Source organism: Lactuca virosa, chromosome 7, assembly GCF_052849685.1.
Source record: "Lactuca virosa cultivar CGN04683 chromosome 7, Lactuca_virosa_CGN04683_v6, whole genome shotgun sequence".
NCBI lineage: Eukaryota > Viridiplantae > Streptophyta > Magnoliopsida > Asterales > Asteraceae > Lactuca > Lactuca virosa.
Genome location: NC_136432.1, coordinates 237420152 through 237439284, shown reverse-complemented (window position 1 = coordinate 237439284; position 19133 = coordinate 237420152). Strand labels below are relative to the sequence as shown.

At 34.5% G+C, this 19133-nt stretch overlaps 1 protein-coding gene across 1 annotated transcript; it reads left to right on the top strand.

Annotated features, from left to right (window-relative positions):
* Positions 1-17349: 17349 nt before the first annotated feature.
* Positions 17350-18328, top strand: LOC145125093 (basic blue protein-like). Its single transcript, XM_079060582.1, has 2 exons — positions 17350-17587; positions 17940-18328. Exons 1-2 carry the CDS (start codon positions 17410-17412, stop codon positions 18140-18142), a joined length of 381 nt encoding a protein of 126 aa, XP_078916708.1. The 5' UTR covers positions 17350-17409; the 3' UTR covers positions 18143-18328.
* The last annotated feature ends 805 nt before the right edge of the window (positions 18329-19133 follow it).

Sequence of the window (19133 nt, the reverse complement as noted above, 5' to 3'; positions counted from 1 at the left end):
TGAGAGGTGATATAGACCATGAGATAAGGGTGAGAGGTGAACCATGAGAGAAGCCTTTTACCCAAGTGTTGGCCCCGCCATCTAGCAGAGTATGGATGACAACCACGAACTATTCTAGACAGTCCAGTGGAACACTAGCAGGATCGCAACCTGTAGGTGTTATTTGAACTGTGTATTCACCAATTGTACTCTAAAAACCCATTGACATGTATTGCGAGTGGATTCTCGGAAACGATATTGTCGATAAACGAGATGAAAACCCATTGACATGTATTGCGAGTGGATTCTCGGAAACGATACTGTCGGTAAATGAGATAACCCTGGCAGCTATGGATTTAGTGCCTGTTGAGCAAACCTTGGCAACTATGGATTTAGTGCCTGTTGAGTAAACCTGGCTACAATGGATTTCGTGCCTATTTCTTAGGATAATCCTTAGGAAAGAATGGACGAGGAATAGCTAATTCTTAGGGTAAATCCTTAAGAGTAAAGAAGATAATGGGGATGGGTAATTGGGTTAATTGTTTGATGATTAAACATAATAATTATATTATTGTGGGTTGAAAACCCTATGTACTCACCAGGTTTCCCAACCTGACCCACTCAGTTTATTTGTATCACAGGTGTCGATATGAGGTTACATTACACTGAGGGATTAAGGAGATATAAATCACTAGTGATAATGAATGTAAGTTCTGTTTATGCTTATGTTTCTATATTGACGATGACATCCCAATATTTTAAAATGAATAAAAATACATTTCTTCGAAAATGCTTTGATAATATATTTATCATGTTTTTCTGGGAACAAATTCCGCAACACTTTTCTTCAAAAGGATACTCTGATTTTTAAACAAAGCATAAGCAGAATCGGTCTTTTCGGGCCGTGAAAATGGGGATGTCACAGATTTGGACGTTCTCTATATGTACACTCTTGGTTTAATGTATACTACGACTTTCCTTTATATTTCTAAGGCTAAAAAGTAGTTTATTAAAAATTCATTTTTTACAATATTCAGAGTCGTGTCGGTTTAGTCGCAAAACTTCGACGGGTCATAACTTCTTCGTTATAATTCGGAGTTCAGCGTTCTTTATATGTACGAAATCCTTCTGATATATACTATACGTTGATTAAGATTATTTATTCTAAATAATCTTCTATCAAAAAGTCATTTTTAACACTTATTATCTCTAAATTGACTAGCCCAAATCTGCAGGCGTTACACATACTTTATTTATTGGGTTTATATTTAAGCAAAATGACTCGAAAAGAACATATCAATAAAAAAGTTGTGAATTTGTTTTCAAACACGTGTCGTGCCTCTCATTGGTCATGTTTCTCTTTTTAATGCAGAATCCACTTTCGTTAAGGACTGAACCCCTTCGACCATGAGTTAAACTCTTATATCTTAAACTCATAAGGGGCTTTCAAAATCCAAGGCTCATTCAAGCTAAATCTCAATCCCAAACTCTCAAGAAGCTCAAAATGGACAAGAACTTGATCATGGCTCGATGAAACCCGTGCACACACATTTTTCTACTCTCAAATGGCCAATAGACTACTCAAATTCATTCTAAGGTTCTAAAGTTGCTCAAACTCAAAGAACATCAAGGTTAAAGGACCAAAAGGGATCAAAATCCCACCTAAAACTTAAATCTAAGCATGAATTTGAATAAACCAAAGAACCTTAGGACTTAAAATGCATGAGAATGGACTAGAAGGTGGAATCTTCAGCTGGAAATGACTTCTCCAAGCACCACAAGGTTTCTTCTTCACCCTGTTTGTTGGTCCCTAACCCTAACACTTGTGTATGAATCTATATGAAACGTAAAATAATAACAAAGATGTTTGACAAAAAAAATAAAATACTCTATCTATCAAATAAAGTCATTTGAACACAAAACTCTAATTACCGTTCCAACACAGCTTCGTTTTACAGAAAATGTATTTCCATCCATGAACTTGTATTAATTTTTTCAAGGAATCCAACTTGGCTATATTATGAGCCAAGATGATGGAAAGTGGTTAAAATTAAACGTTTATAAGCCATAAGATCACATTTAAAAAAATCACTCAAGAATCCTACTTCTTTCCTTTAAATCTCGATGGCCTCTTTCTTTCCTAGCTAGATTGCATTTATAAACATTTATTTTCCTAACTAGTTAGTTCATTTTATCTAAATCTAACTAGATCTTAAGGAACAAGTTGTAGGAAATCAAATCAAATCTATAAGATCCTAACATATCTTGCAAGATTTGAGACAATCTTCCTTCTCCCTAATCCTAAATCCCGATCACTCTCTACCTCTCGTATCCCTCTTTCTTTCTCACTAGCTTCCTTGAAAATAATGCACATGCAATGTATCTTTTTAAGATATGAGATTTATAAAAAAAAATCAAAATAAGATCATACACTCACAATTTCCTCACATCTTCCTCCTCATTTCCTCCCCCTTTACTCTCTTATTTCTCCAACAAAAGGCCTAACTAGATGAGTTCCTCACTAAACGTTAAGGGCATCAACTTGTTAGAGATTTGATCAAATCCAAATCATCTCCAAATATCTTACAAGATTGCATAAATCTTTCCTCCTTCTCTCCTTATAAATCTTTACCACTCTCTCCCTCTATGATTTTACTTCTATTTTCTCATAACTTTCACACATTTTCTCTCTAAATTCTACTCAAGACCAGCCCTATTTCAGCTCATCTCCTCCTATTTGAAGATCATCAAGAATCGAAGGCAAAATGATGATTTTGCCCCTCGGTTTTAGCTTTCCATTTCAGCAACTTTTCATCTATTTTTGCAAGCTTTAAAAGTATAGATTGTTGGATTAGGTGTCTAAGCTCATTACTATAATTGGTATGTGCTTGACCCGATAGTAGCATGGTCCATTTCGGGTTGCCTTCACTAGAACAATTTGATAGATGGGTATTTGAGAAAGAGGTTATTTATGATTTATAAATATATTATAAGAACAATATATTAATTGAGAAATCATATTATTTAATTAGTATTGATTCAAGAATTAATTTGGAATTAATTTAGTGATCAAAAGAGACTAATTAAATTAATAGGGACTGATTATGTAAATCAGTGAGACATATGGATTGGGCTAATGATCCATGATTGATTTTTGATGGGCTAAGCTTGTGGGTTAGTCCATGAAATGTTAATCCAAATCAATTGTTGGATCATAAGCTTAAGTGTAAGAATTAGGGTTACGCATGACTCTTGGAATTCTACACTATATATATGTTACCCGAAGCACTAAAATCGGCTATCACTTGCATTCCAAGAAGAAGAAACTGATTTTGAGTCTCCTAAACCTCTCTCATATTCATCTAGTTGTTTATTGGTGTTTGTGACTTTTTTGAGGCACAACACTTGGGGTGCTAAGCTCTCTTAAGGCCAACGTTCTACTAGCTACATCAAAAGGTAATCTTCTAACTAGTTTTATGATTCATATATCAAATTTTGTATGCTAGTTTAGGCTTCATGCTTTGGAAACCAATATTGCATGTATAATTAGAGAAAACTTAGATCCAAAGCATTAGGGTTATATGTGCACCATAGGAATGTTAGAGTACATAAAACCCAACAGTGGTATCAGAGCCTAGGGTGTTTTTTATTATATTGATGCAATTGTTTGATTTTCAAAGTGAAAAATTTACATTTCTGGCCACTTCCTGATGAACTCGACGTGTCTTAAGTCGGACTTGACGAGTTGGATGAATTTGCCCATGAACTCGACGAGTCCATTGCCTGGCTCGACGAGTTGGGTCATCCGATGGCAGAATTTTCGAGTTTTTGGCATGTTTTGGATTAGGATCATTACCACAAACTGTTTTGTTTCATAAAATTTGATTTTACTAATATGGTAATGATTATCCCCATCCAATAACATGATGATTATCAAATTTTAAGATAATTACTTGATTTTTTGCAAAACTAATTATTTGTAAAATTTGGAATTACTTTGCTATATGACTAGTATTAGGTCAAATTTGGTAAATGATAAATTATATGATAATTGTATTAGTTAAAATTTGATCTAAATGTTTCTTGAAGAGTTTCATAACTTGTCCTCAAGTTATGAAATATGAAAAGTCTCATTCATGAAACAGTAAATCTTTAAGTTATAGAATTCCAAAGGTCTTGAAGAGGTTCATAACTTGTCCTCAAGTTATGGAACTTGGAAAGTCTCATTTATGTAACATGAATTCTAAAACTCAAGAGGTTTTTTGAAGAGTTTCAAAACTTGCCCTCAAGTTTTGGAATTTGAAAAGTCTCATTTATGAAACTTTAATTCGAAACCCTAGAATTTTAAAGGTTTAAAATTCAACCCTATACTATTATAATATTAAAGTTTAATACTTATATGTATGTATAAGACAAGTCAGTCTTACCGTTAGTAGGCCTCATTCACGAAGCCGATCTATAAGGGGGGTATAAGGAAACTGCCTATAAATGGTAGTTGAATGGGTGTCCACTCTCACCCACCGCTTCCTTGATTGGTGGAGGGTCGTTAGCTGAACGGGTAGCATAGGACATTAATCCTCATTAATAAGTATAATGATATTGCAAAGTAACTAAACTTTTATAAATTTCCAATCTTAGTTACTTTAGGAAAGATGTGAAAATGATGCTATCCCATGGAAATTGCACTTTGCACCTTGCTAAGTTGTTAGTGGAGCGTGTGTGGTTAACCGGCACACTAATTTGGGAGTAGCAAGTGTGGCAAAGGGTAGCTTGATGTTAATCATGGATAAATGGAGTGTATGTGGTTAACCGACACATTGATCAAGTGATATGTAACATCAAGTGTACCAAGCACATTTGCATGGTTATTCACACCTTGTTTGTGATCCTCGGTATCCTAGTCACAAACTTGAAGGGCATAATTGAGATTTAATCATGTAGTTGAAAAGATTCAATGAATCTCAAAGAATCTAGGAATTTCAATTCATTTAAAACATAATCTTCTTTTTCGTTTTTCATGGTGGAATTTGGTAAATCGTCATTTATCTACCTTCAAATATTTTACAATTAGATTACGACATCCCTCTTCCAAATTGTAGAATATTGTGTTGGGTCCTAGCCTTAATATTTCATTTGGGTGTTATATTAAGGATCCTTATCTAATCTAAGCTTTATCTTTCCTTTTCAGACGTCTACTCCAAACACTGCTTCAAACTCTTCCGACTCTTTCTCCCTTATGAACTTATGTGGGAGGGTCATTTTTGATGGATCGAACTTCAATGAATGGATTTAAAACATTTGAATGGCTATTTGCCACGAGGACAAAGAATATGTCCTCGATAAAGAGCTAAAGGAGATTGATGAAAACACTGCTTCTCCCGAACAGATTGTTGAGTATATGACTCATGAGAAGGATGCGACAAAGGTGTCATGTATTATGATTGCTACCATGACCGCTGAGCTTCAAAAGTCTTATGAGAACTTTTGTCCTTATGAAATGCACCAAGATTTGATGGAAAGGTACCATCAAAGTGCTCGGCAGGAAAGGTATGAAATCATTTCCTCCATGATTACTACCAAAATGAAGGATGGAGAGTCTATCACGGCCCACTTGCAAAAGATGCAAAGGTTTGTGGACCGCTTGCTGAAGCTGAATGTCAACTTCGATGAAGAGTTGGCCATTGACATTATCCTACACTCTTTTCCCTCTTGTTATGATTAGTTTCGTATGACTTATCATATGAACAAGGAGGAGGTCACTCTAAGCAAGCTTCAAGGTCTTTTAAGAAATGTTGAAAGTAGTTTGAAAGGAAAATCTGTTGTACCTACTCCTACTGCTACTGCCCTTGTCTTGCCAATTGGACATGGGAAAGAAAAGAAGAGGAAGGCTCCTTCTAAGAGCCACAAGGGAAAGTCCCATGATGGATCCTCTTCTAGTGGGACCAAAGTTGGTTCTGGTAAACCCTCTACCAACCCAAAGGAACCAGAGTGCTTCTATTGTCATGAAAAGGGGCACTGGAAACGAACCTTCCCCAAATACTTGCAGGACATAAAGGATGGGAAGATCAAACCCACACTCGCAGGTGTTTACACTATTCTGTCTAATAACTCACCACATGCTAATTCTTGGGTCCTTGATACAGGATGTGGTTTTCGCATTTGTTTTGATTTGCAGGGTCTAAAAAGAAGTAGGGATGTGGAGCACGGGAAGATGAACTTGATCACGGAGAATAGGAAAAAGTCGCATGTCACTAAGATTGGAGTTTATTCCTTATTGCTTAGTAGTGGGTTAAATTTAGAATTGAATAATTGTTGCTAGTCGTCTGATATAGCGAGAAATATTATTTCTTTTCATAGTTTGTATAAATAAGGTTTTACCTTTTCGTTTAATAATGAAATTGGTTCAATAAATGCTTATTATAATGGAATTTTTTATTTTGAAGCATTGCCTTGTAATGGTATATATGAAACTGTGATGGTTGTAGATAACTTAGCAAATAATGTGTTGCATATTGATTCGTCCAATGGTTTGGATAAAGCATGCTAATGGCATTGTTGTCTTGGACATGTCAACAAGAAGCGCATATCCCAACTCCAAAAGGATGGAGTATTGGAGTCATTTGACTTAAAGTCGGATGACACATGTGAATCTTGTTTGCTTGGAAAGATGACCAAGTCACCCTTCACTGGTTCGTGTGCAAGGGGTGAGGGTTTGTTGGATCTCATACACACCGATGTGTGTTGACCCTTCAGATCCGCCACAAGGGATGTTAACCGCTTCTATGTGAATTTTACTGATGCTTATAGTAGATATGGGTATATTTACTTAATCAAGCATAAGTCAGAAACCTTTGAAAAATTCAAAGAGTTTAAACAAGAAGTGGAGAATCAGCTGGGCAGGAAGATAAAGATGCCCCGATCCGATCGAGGTGGTGAGTATCTTAGTATCGAGTTCCATGACTACCTTAAGGAATGTGGAATTGTTTCACAATTGACGCCACCCAGGACACCACAGCTTAATGGTGTGGCTGAGAGGCGCAATAGAACCTTGTTGGACATGGTTCGTTCCATGATGAGTCGAGATTCGTTACCTATCTCATTCTGGGGGTATGCCTTAGAGACTGTCGCCCATATCCTTAATCTAGTCCAAACTAAAAAGGTTACCAAAACACCTCACGAAATGTGGACAGGGAAGGTTCCCTCGTTAGCATATATCAGGGTTTGGGGTTCCGAGGCTTTCGTAAGACGAGAGACTCAAGACAAGCTCGAACCTCGTAGTGAGCGATGTATTTTCATCGGCTACCCGCAGACGTCCTTTGGGTATCTCTTCTATAGACCGAGTGACAATGTTGTTCGTTGCAAGTAGAGGGGTTTTCCGTGAAAGAGAACTCATATGCTAAGAGGACATGGGGAGGCAAATTGACCTTGAAGAGCTTCAAGATTTAAGTGATGAGGGAACCTCAAACACTAGCGCTCAACCCGAGGAGGAAACTCCTGTTGAACCGATTGAGGAGTCCTTGCCTCTGAGGTGTTCCCGTAGAGTTAGAATGGTACCTGAGTTTTATGGTTTCCATATTACTACTCAAGGTGATACATTTATTAGTGATAGTACACTGGTAAATTTGGATGAACCTAACAACTACAAGGAATCCATGGCAGGCCCCGAGTCTACGAAATGGAAGGAGGCTATGGACAGCGAGATACAGTCCATGTATGACAATCAAGTTTGGAACTTGGTTGACAATGTATCGGGTCGTAAGACAGTCGGGTGCAAATGGATCTTCAAGAAGAAGACCGGCATGGATGGGAAATTACACACTTATAAGGCACAATTGGTTGTGAAGGGCTTTACTCAAACTCCTAGAGTTGACTATGATGAGACCTTCTCACCAGTAGCAAAGATTAAATCTATAAGGGTTATGCTAGCCATAGTTGCATTTCATGATTAAGAAATATGGCAAATGGATGTCAAAACCGTTTTCCTTAATGGGAAGTTGGCTGAAGATGTTTACATGAATCAGCCAGAGGGTTTTGTCAATGGAGAGTACCCTAATAGAGTGTGTAAGCTTGAGAAATCCATTTATGGATTAAAGCAAGCATCTCGCAGATGGAATCTTTGTTTCGATGAGAAAGTCAAAGAGTTTGGTTTTTCGAGAAGCGAGGCTGAGTGCTGTGTATATGTCAAAGCTAGTGGGAGTATAGTTAGCTTTCTGGTATTGTATGTGGATGACATACTGCTCATAGGAAACGATATCCCAACCATGCAGGAGGTTAAGTACTGGCTTGGGAAGTGTTTTGCTATGAAGGACCTTGGGGAAGCTGCTTACATTCTAGGGATAAGAATATCGAGAAATAGGAGTAAAAGACTAATAGGACTTAGTCAAAGTACCTACTTGGACAAGGTGTTGAAACATTTTAGCATGGAGGACTCCAAGAAAGGAGAATTATCTATCCAGAGTAAATACTAAATTGAGTAAGACTCAGAGTTCGAGTACAAATGTTGAGATAGTAGAAATGAGTCGAATACCATAGGCTTCTGCAGTTGGCTCGATCATGTATGCTATGACTTGTACTCACCCTGATGTAGCCTTTGCTTTGAGCATGGTTAGTAGATATCAAGGGAATCCTGGTAAAGCTCACTGGACTGCGGTAAAGATCATTCTTAAGTACTTGCGGAGGACTAAGGATTGGGTCCTTACCCTCAGTGGGAGTGATGACTTGAGAGTGACAGGGTATAGTGATGTCGGCTTTCAGACCAACAGAGATAATTTCCGCTCTCATTCGGGCTGGATATTCACCTTAAATGGAGGAGCAGTAACTTGGAAAAGTTCCAAACAGGAGACTGTAGCTGATTCAACATACGAATCAGAGTATATAGCAGCAAGCGAAACGTCGAAGGATGCGATATGGCAAAAGAGCTTCATCGGAAACCTTGGAGTTGTACTGGCTGTAAAGGAGCCTATGGAGATTTTGTGTGACAACGAGGGTGTGGTCGCCTTAGCCAAGGAACCAAGGGATCATGGCAGATCCAGGCACATCGGGTAGAAGAAGAAATCCTCGTAATGAAGGGGGTATCGTCAGAAAAGAACCCAACTGATCCCCTTACGAAGAGAGTGAGTAGAGTTAAGCACTTGCAGCACGCTAGAAGTATCGGGCTGATGGACGATATTAGTTTTTAGTGATTAGATAGACATTTAGAAACTTGTAATAGATAAAATGTAATTGACATTTGATGATTTAATAAAAGGAGTTTTATTTATAAGTAAAGTTACTATCTTGTGTCAATTATTTACCATTGTTTCATTTTTGCATGTTTTGACTTCCAAAATAATAAGATTATTCAAACTATCCACAGTCGATCATAATTTGGAAGTAGGTAATGAAAGTAGACTGTCATGAATTGGTTTTGTAAGAATGTTTAAGGTATTAGACATAGTAAAGTTTGCTACAAACATTCATGAATGCTATTGAAATAAGATTTGAGTATTGGACTAAACCCACACTCACATGAATCACTTCATGGAATTTATCACGAGTGATTGTGAAATGATAATATCGTATAATCTTCAAACCAAGATATATGAGTTGTTGATTATGAGTTGGTTGTACATTGATAGTGCTTGATGTTATAAAATGTGCAGTTGTGTATGATTTAACGAGTAGTTAGTACAAGCATATAAGTCGAAGTTTATTTGTTCCTTTTATCCTAATAGGATTAAAAGCGATATCATGGGCCCCTCGATGATTTTATTTTGACTTATGTGTCGGGCCCGGTCAGGACTCAATTGATGTGTTCAATTAAGTTCTATATCAAACAAATCGGAAATCGGGAAACAAAACTGCAGGAGAATAAGTATGACTATGTTCCATGTATTTGTCCGCACGATATCTTAAAGAACAGAGGATTATATGATCCCTTATCTAATGGACGCGTCAGAGTTCGACAACGGCTTTTTGAGAGCTACGATTGCTAATCAGATTTTAAGTTACATTGACAGTTATAGTTATTAGACTTATCCAAGTGGGAGACTGTTGGATTAGGTGTCTAAGCCCACAACTATAATTGGTATGTACTTGACCCGATAGTAGCATGGTCCATTTTGGGTTGCCTTCACCAGAACAATTTGATAGATGTGTATTTGAGAAATAGGTTATTTATGATTTATAAATATATTATAAGAATAATATATTAATTGAGAAATCATATTATTTAATTAGTATTGATCAAGAATTAATTTTGGAATTAATTTAGTGATCAAAAGAGACTAATTAAATTAATAGGGACTGATTATATAAATCAGTGATACATATGGATTGGTCTAATGATCCATGATTGATTTGTGGTCGGCTAAGCTTGTGGGTTAGTCCATGAAATCTTAATCCAAATCAATTGTTGGATCATAAGCTTAAGTGTAAGAATTAGGGTTACACATGACTCTTGGAATTCTACACTATATATATGTAACCCTAAGCACTAAAATCGGCTATCACTTGCATTCCAAGAAGAAGAAACCGATTTTGAGTCTCATAAACCTCTCTCATATTCATCTAGTTATTTATTGGTGTTTGTGACTTGTTTGAGGCACAACACTTGGGGTGCTAAGCTATCGTAAGGCCAAAGTTCTACTAGCTACATCAAAAGGTAATCTTCTAACTAGTTTTATGATTCATATATCAAATTTTGTATGCTAGTTTAGGCTTCTTGCTTCGGAAACCAATATTGCATGTATAATTAGAGAAGACTTAGATCCAAAGCAATATGGTTGTATGTGCACCATAGGAATGTTAGAGTACATAAAACCCAACATAGATAACCCCCTAAAACATGTGTTTAGTTGTTGCAATAATTAAGAACATAAAGCAATGCAAAAAGCTTTCCTTTGCTTTGCATTCTTTCTGAAAAATCGAGATCCAAAATACCATATATAGAGTTGTTTTCGAGTGAGCAAAAAGACCCAAAAAGTTCCTGTTTTTGGCTGCCGTATTTCGAGATCTAAATAGCCCCATAAGGAGCTGTTTTAGAGTGTGTTAAAACCCAAGAAAAACTTCATCTTTCTCCTTAAAATCCTTGTGTTCCAACCCTCTTTTTGGTAACATACTTTGGAATCCAAGAAAACTAGGTGATTACATGAACTTTATCACTTCTTTTTGTCATAAAAATATCTTGTAAATAAAACTTGATGAGGTCTAACTTATTAATCCATGTCTTTTTGTATTAAGACCTCCTAAAAGAAACTTAAATCTCAAACTTTGGTGAACCGGAAATGTCGCGAATCTTTCTCAAAATAACTAATGTTACCTGATGAGGGAGAGTTTTACGACTCCTTTTATCTTTTTAAATCTTTCGGTGGAGAATACAACCTTAAGTTTACGTTATAAATTACGTTCATTTACGTTCCCGTTTATGTTACGTTCATTTACATTATTCGTTAATATTCACAAACATTTTACGTCCATTCTTAACGGTTATCACATTTAATCTAGTTTTATATATATATATATATATATATATATATATATATATATATATATATCATTTTATGAACTTTGTTACATAAAATGATTATAGTTTATATATACATACGTTTTATACATAAAATGACATATGTATCAAAGAAGATATAGAAAAATAATTGTATAGAAGTATATGTCATTTTACATAAAACTGATCAACATATACTCATATATCTACATATTTTATTGCCTAGACGATATGTACATATATTTTGATATGTAAAAATGTTATATATATATATATATATATATATATATATATATATATATATATATATATATATATATATATATATATATATATATATATATATATATATATATCAACGTAAAAAGAAATGTTATATGTGTTCGTTAAAATGTTTGTTTTGTGTATGTACACACTTAAATTGCATTATTTTTCGCATGCGTTTTACTACTATAGTTGTATAGGTTTAGATTGTTAAGGTTTTGTTTGGTTTCACTTAAGTTGAAGTTTAGTTTTAGTCGAAATGCAGTCGTTATGCTGTCCGATTTAGATAGGAAAACTTTTGTTGCGTTACACTTAAGGTTCGTTAAGTCTTGCAACCAAAATTTTCCGAACATAAACAATTGTAGAATTGTTAAACTTGGGATTGATATATTTTTAGACGCGTGTATTCTTAGGAAACTAGAAGTCGGATTTCAAGCCTCGTGAGTTATGGGATAACCTATATTTCATTGTCTTTTGTTGTCAGCTAACCTGTTGAGGCCTTTTGTTTTAGTTAAATTACGTTTTGCTTAACTTGTTTTGTAAACTTGCATTTTTGAAGTTTAAATTAATGTAATCCTTGTATTCAAATCTATGAATACATGTAATGTAATTTAAGTTTTGTACTGTTCAATGTATGTTTGTTAACTTTGATTCAATTTTCGACATCGCAACCTTGGCGCTTCCGCCTCCGCCCGGGGTGTGACATAAACCCATGCACACACATTTTCATACTCTCAAATGGCCAAAAACTACTCAAATCCCTTATAAGGTTCTAGAGTTGATCAAACACAAAGAACATCATGGTTAAAGGGCTAAAAAGGACCAAAATCCCACCTAAAACCTAAATCTAAGCATGCATTTGAATAAACCAAAGAACTTTAGGACTTACAATGCTTGAGAAGGGACTAGAAGGTGGAATCTTCAGATGGAAATAACTTCTCCAATCACCACAAGCTTTCTTCTTCACCAGGTTTTTTGGTCCGTAATCCTAATGCTTATGTATAAATCAACATCAAACACGGAAGAATAACACATATGCCTGACAAAAAAACAATATACTTTCAGAAAGAACACACGTTTGAATGATAAAATAGTCGTGAATTCGTTTCCAAACACGTGTCACGACATCGCATTGGTCATGTTTCTCCTTTTAATGCAGAATCCACTTTCATTAAGCACTTAACCCCTTCGACCATGGATTAAACTTTGAGATCTTAAACTCAAAAGGGTCTTTCCAAATCTAAGGCTCATTAAAGCTAAATCACAAACCCTAACTCTCAAGAAGCTCAAAATGTCCAAGAACTTGTGCATAGCTTAAAGGAAACCCATGCACACACATTGTTCTACTCTCAAATGGCCAAAATACTACTCAAATCCAGTCTAAGGTTCTAGAGTTGTTCAAAATCAAAGAACATCAAGGTAAAAGGAAAAAAAAAAGGGACCCAAATCCCACCTAAAACTTAAATAAGCATGAATTTAAATAAACTAAAGAACTTTAGGACTTACGATGCTTGACAAGGGACTAGAAGGTGGAATCTTCAGTTGGAAATGACTTCTCCAAGCACCACAAGCTTTCTTCTTCACCAAGTTTGTTGGTCACTAGCCCTAACACTAATGTATGAATCAATATGAAACGTGGAATAATAACATATATGTTGGACAAACAAAGAACATACTTTATTTATTGGGTTTATGTTTAAGCACAAACATTCAGAAAGAACACACTTTCTGACGATAAAATAGTCATGAATTCATTTCCAAACACGTGTCACGACCTGTCATTTGTCACACTTCTCTTATTAATGCATAATCCACTTTCGTTAAGCACTTAACACCTTCGACCATCGCTTAAACTTTCAGATCTTAAACTCAGAAGGGCCTTTCCAAATCTAAGGCTCATTCAAGCTGAATCTCAAACCCTAACTCTCAAGAAGCTCAAAATGACAATGAACTTGTGAATGCATCAAAGGAAATCCATGCACACACATTGTTCTACTCTCAAATGGCAAAAAGACTACTCACATCCATTCTAAGGTTCTATACTTGCTCAAAATCAAAGAACATCAAGGTTAATTAGCTAAAAGGGACCAAAATCCCACCTAAAACTTAAATCTAAGCATGAATTTGAATAAACCAAAGAACTTCAGGACATACGATGCTTGAGAATGGATTAGAAGGTGGAATCTTCAGCTGGACATGACTTCTCCAAGCACCATAAGCTTTATTCATCACCAAGTTTGTTGGTCCCTAACGCTAACACTTGTGTATGAATCAATATGAAACGCATAATAATAACACATATGTTTGAAAAACAAATAACATACTTTATTTATCGGGTTTATGTTTAAGAACAATGATTCAAAAACAACACACTTTCTAAATCTCTATCTCTCTCTCTCTCTCTCTCTCTCTCTCTCTATCTCTCTGAGAACTCGCTCAAAAATATCTCTTCAAGAACTCTCAATCTCACATAATAATACAAATCATCAGCTTTCGACTTCTGATCTATTCTGAAGTGGGACTCATAAGGATCTTGCAAATTGACGCAAAATTGTTAAACCGCATAGGAATTTTTCATTCTAATAAGGATCTTGCAAATTGAGGCAAATCATCAGCTTTCGACATCTACCACAATCAACATTAGAGTAGGCGATGAAACCAATGGAGCTCAAGACAGATCTCTCTAAACTGTACTTCATGGTACCTCCAACGAAGTGCAATATGAGCTTAGAATAAAAAAAATGGAAATTAAGATCAGCAAAGAATCTGAAGCTCTATTACTATGTATAAGAAATCCCTAGTGTGTCGATGTTGATTTTTTTTGGGAATGGGTTTCCCGGTTTTGAAATTTCATCGACATACCAATTCATTTTCTTAGGGCTTTGATGTTATCATACAACAATCGCACAACAACAACATAATTAAGATGAAACAAAGGTAATAGAAGATGATATGAATTTTGTTTGTGATAATACTGATGTAATAACGAAAAAAGCAACGAAATTTGGGACTACTAGAAATATCCTAAAGCCGTTCTAGGTTATAAAAGGTATACGATGGGATAACAGTCAATGCTTATGGTGGACATGAAAGTCCTATGGTGAAGGTTCGAATCAATGGTATGCTTTCTCAAAATTCTAGGTTTTTCACTCAATGTTTCCAAATTTACTTTTTTCACAGTTACTTCATCAGATGAAATTAGAAATATAATGGTCTTCATTGATGTTTATGTTGATCTTATAACATGCTACTTATCCATTTGTATAATATACATTAATAGTAACATTCTTACAGTTCTGTCCCAATGAAACAAAACAAACAAAATTTTATAAAAAAAAATTGATGTCCGCCCTTAATGGACTTTTTTTGCTCTGCATATAAAGATATGTTAAAGAAGTACCCTGGACATAGTAAGTGATCTTTCAGTGATGTTTATAATGACATTTCCACATTATATAACTAGGTTCCCCTTCATACTTTATGCAGATGGTATTCATAACTGATTATATTTACTAGAAAAAAATACCTCTCGTGCTTCGTATGCAACAAGGTCTTCCATTCTAGTTGGTTTCTTAAAGGTAGACTCTCTCTCTCTCTCTCTCTCTCTCTCTCTCTCTCTCTCTCTCTCTCTCCTAAAAGTAAAAAATTTAAATTTAAATTTTCAAACGTATCCATCTCATTTCGTTTGCGGAAAGTTCTTGTGAGGAATGGAATCTGTCATGCTTTTGGTTGGTAGGAAATTAAATGGAATCTTATAATAAAAATTAAGAAACTTTAAATTTTTGCTTATAATATTTTTTTAATAGGTTTTATATACTTTGATATACATATTATAAGGATATTTTGGTGTTTGACTTAAAAACATATGATGGAATATGAAGGAAGTATGATTTAGATAGTGTTGTTGATATATTACTTTTAAATGGAATGGAATGGTTCATTCCATAATCTGATAGAAATTAGAATGGAATGAAATGGTTCATTCCATAATCGATATGAATATACTGAATATTTAATGGCCTTAAGAAGCTTTGCTATGTTGCTCTTGATTGCAACATTGAAGGTAACTAACCAATATGTGCCAAATTGCAGTTTGTAATGTTGCACTTTTTGTCCAGAGCTTTCGTCTTTTACACATTTGCCACGTACCAAAGGTTCTGTCTTAATTATCAATGCAAGGAAACTGTCATTGCTTACTCTTTTTAACTCACACAGATTGTTCCCATGAAATATAACCCAAGAGGTGAAGACTCTATTAATCTAATCATGGCCAAGGCAAATGTTGTTATTAATCTAATAGGTGCATACATGTTTAAGAAACTTATTTTTATTGGGTTTCTCTTTAAGTGTTTGACATTTAAAAACTGTTTTTTTGGTCCAAACCCATTCAAACCCGCTAGTTAATAAGAAAGATCAAGTCATGAATAAATAATATCTTCCAAACCAAACTAGCATACGGAATAACAATATTTGAAAATCTTAGTAATCATTCTTATTCAATGTTACAAGCACACTAATATAACCTTTTATTATTGGACATCAAACCATATGCCACCTAAGTCTAACATAGTGCTCTTCTTCTGTATCAACTTTTGTGCTGTCATTACTAACTACGTTCACATCACCCAATATATGATTCAATTGGAATGTTTATAATTAAGACATAAGAGTATGTTCACAAAAGGAAAACGAATTCATATAAAGGTGAACTATAATCAACGGTATTAACCAGTTCTAATGATGATATTTGATGGAAAAAAAATTCCAACCATAAGACTTTACCATATAAAACAATATAGTAATTTTCACCAAACGTCTCATAATAAAAATATTAAAATTTTCTCATGTCGACAAGTTTTTTTTATGCTTTTTAATTAAATTTATAGATCAATATTGTTAAGAATTATTAAAAACCCTTGGATTTAAATTATAAAATCCTTATTTTTTGTAGCATCAATAAATATCATATTTAATATTTTTTTGGTAACGTATTTTGACAATCTTCCTATTCTAATAAATAAAAAGGTTTATTATCATATTGACAAGTGTCATAATATTAAAACTCTTCATTAATATTATATGTCTATCATGCCACTTGTAAACCTATTAATTATCCATTTCAAATTTCAAATTTTAAATTTTTCACTCTAATTTCCTTAAATTAATAATTGATTCTCTATTTTAAATTTCAAATTTTAAAATTTTTCATTTTAATTATATTAAATTAATAACATTAGATTAAAAAATAAAATAAAATTAATACAGATGATAAGGTGATATAACTTCACGTATTTATTTAAATCAACGATTATAATTTATATAACTAAAAAAAATATCTCTTAATCAATAATTTATTTAAAATAATTGATTAATAATTTTTATTTTTTAATATGAAAGTTTAATTAATTTTATAACTGTGGTTCTCACGGGTTATAAATTAGTTGTTAATAAGAAAATAAATAAAATTTCAAAAAATTTAAACAATTTTGTGTCTGTTTATTTTCGGAAACAACTCAAAATAAAAATAATAATAATAATAATAATATATGTTTTCTTTTTCAAAAAGTATATACTTTTCCTATAAATTGGATGCATATATCCATCCATACTTCCCACAAACAAACACAAAATTCATTAGAACACCATCCCTCCATCACTTCTTTATTTTAAGTTTTGACCATACCATGACGGAGGGAAGAGGCAGTGCAATGGCAGCAGCGGTGGTGCTCTGCCTAGTGGCGGCAGTGCTTCATTGCCAGGTAGCTCAGGCTGCCACCTATGTCGTTGGCGGCCGTAGTGGCTGGACCTTTAACCTCTCCAACTGGCCCCATGGCAAGAATTTCAGGGCTGGGGACGTGCTTGGTATTCTATCACCTTTTATAAATAAAAAACTTGACTACATATATTTACATGCACTATTTAATAAATTGTCTGTATGTTAACTGATATTTGCCTAATAGCCAGACACCATTACGAGGCTTGTTGCAAAACTACGCATAACTCTTTCTCTAAGTAGTATTCCTCCCCCAATTAACCTCGACACCATTCACCTGTATATATGTAATATATAGTGAGTACATATTAAACCATTTTAGATATCTACGATAATAAGAATATGATTATGGGTTAAGCAGATAATTAGATGACGTGACATTAATATTGTTTTTATTACTATCTTATTTTATATTTTATTATAATTTTATCATGAAATCAGTATTCAACTACAAGAGAGGAGCACACAATGTGGTCGCAGTGAACAAGGCAGGGTATAATGGGTGCAGCAGCAGCCCAAGAAATGCAAAAGTGTACACAAGTGGAAAAGACCGAATTAGGCTTGTGAAGGGTCTTAATAACTTCGTTTGCACTCTCCCTGGTCATTGTGGTGCTGGCATGAAGATTCAGATAATTGCCTCTTAATTAACTACTACTTGTGATATCAACAAATTATATAATAACTAAATAAACTTGAATCTTAGCTAGATTCAGTATCGATTGTATGTCATGTCAAGCTATATATGTATTATGAGTTTTTGTTGGTTTTAAGTGTGTTATATGGCATTAAGTAAAGATTCAATGGGAATTATATCTCATTTCAAGTTAATAAAGGAAATTTAATGTGTTTGTTATTATATGGTTATATGCAGTGTTGTAAAACTCGCCGAGTTGGCCGATTACTCCTCCGAGTACTCGCTACTCGGCACACCGAGACGAGTTACAGAATCCCGAGTACTCCCCGATCAGCCCTTACTGAACTGATCAGTCTTGTAAAACTCAGTAAACTCGGTGATTAATATGTATAATTTACTTAATGATTTATTATTTAACACACACACATTTAATTATTACTACACATATATCTTAAATTTTCAGTAATTATTCACGGAATGAGACCATTATGTGTTTTCAGTTCTTGTGTATTCATATGTATCTAATTATGTTATATATTTTAATCAACTTATGATTTTAACTTATGATTTTGACATATATAATATCCCTAAAAATATTTTTAGATGAATTACCGAATTCGAGTACTCTCCGAGTACTCCCGGGTACTCCCGAGTACTCGCTACTCAGTAGTCGGCCGAACAGGTACCGAGTAACGAGTTCTACAACCTTGGTTATATGTTTGGTTGCATAATATTTGTGTTACGAGCTTAAGCTTTTGGTTAAGTGTTTTGACTTCGACATAGTGACGTATAGTATGTAGAGGCTTTGGTTGTAACTAGGGGTGAGCAAAACTGCATCGCAATTAAAATTAACCGCAAAAACCGCATAAACCGCAACCGATTAACTGCAACCGCAATAAAAACCGATGGTGAGGTTCTCTGTTTTTCAAAAACCGCAAATTTACGGTGCGGTGCGGTTATTAGTTTTCAAAAACCGCAAAAAACCACACCGCACCGCATAT

Coding starts and splice junctions, on each gene's coding strand:
- LOC145125093 (XM_079060582.1), top strand. CDS start 17,410: ATGACGGAGGGAAGAGGCAGTGCAATGGCAGCAGCGGTGGTGCTCTGC. Junction 17,588..17,939: donor CAGGGCTGGGGACGTGCTTG/GTATTCTATCAC, acceptor TCATGAAATCAG/TATTCAACTACAAGAGAGGA.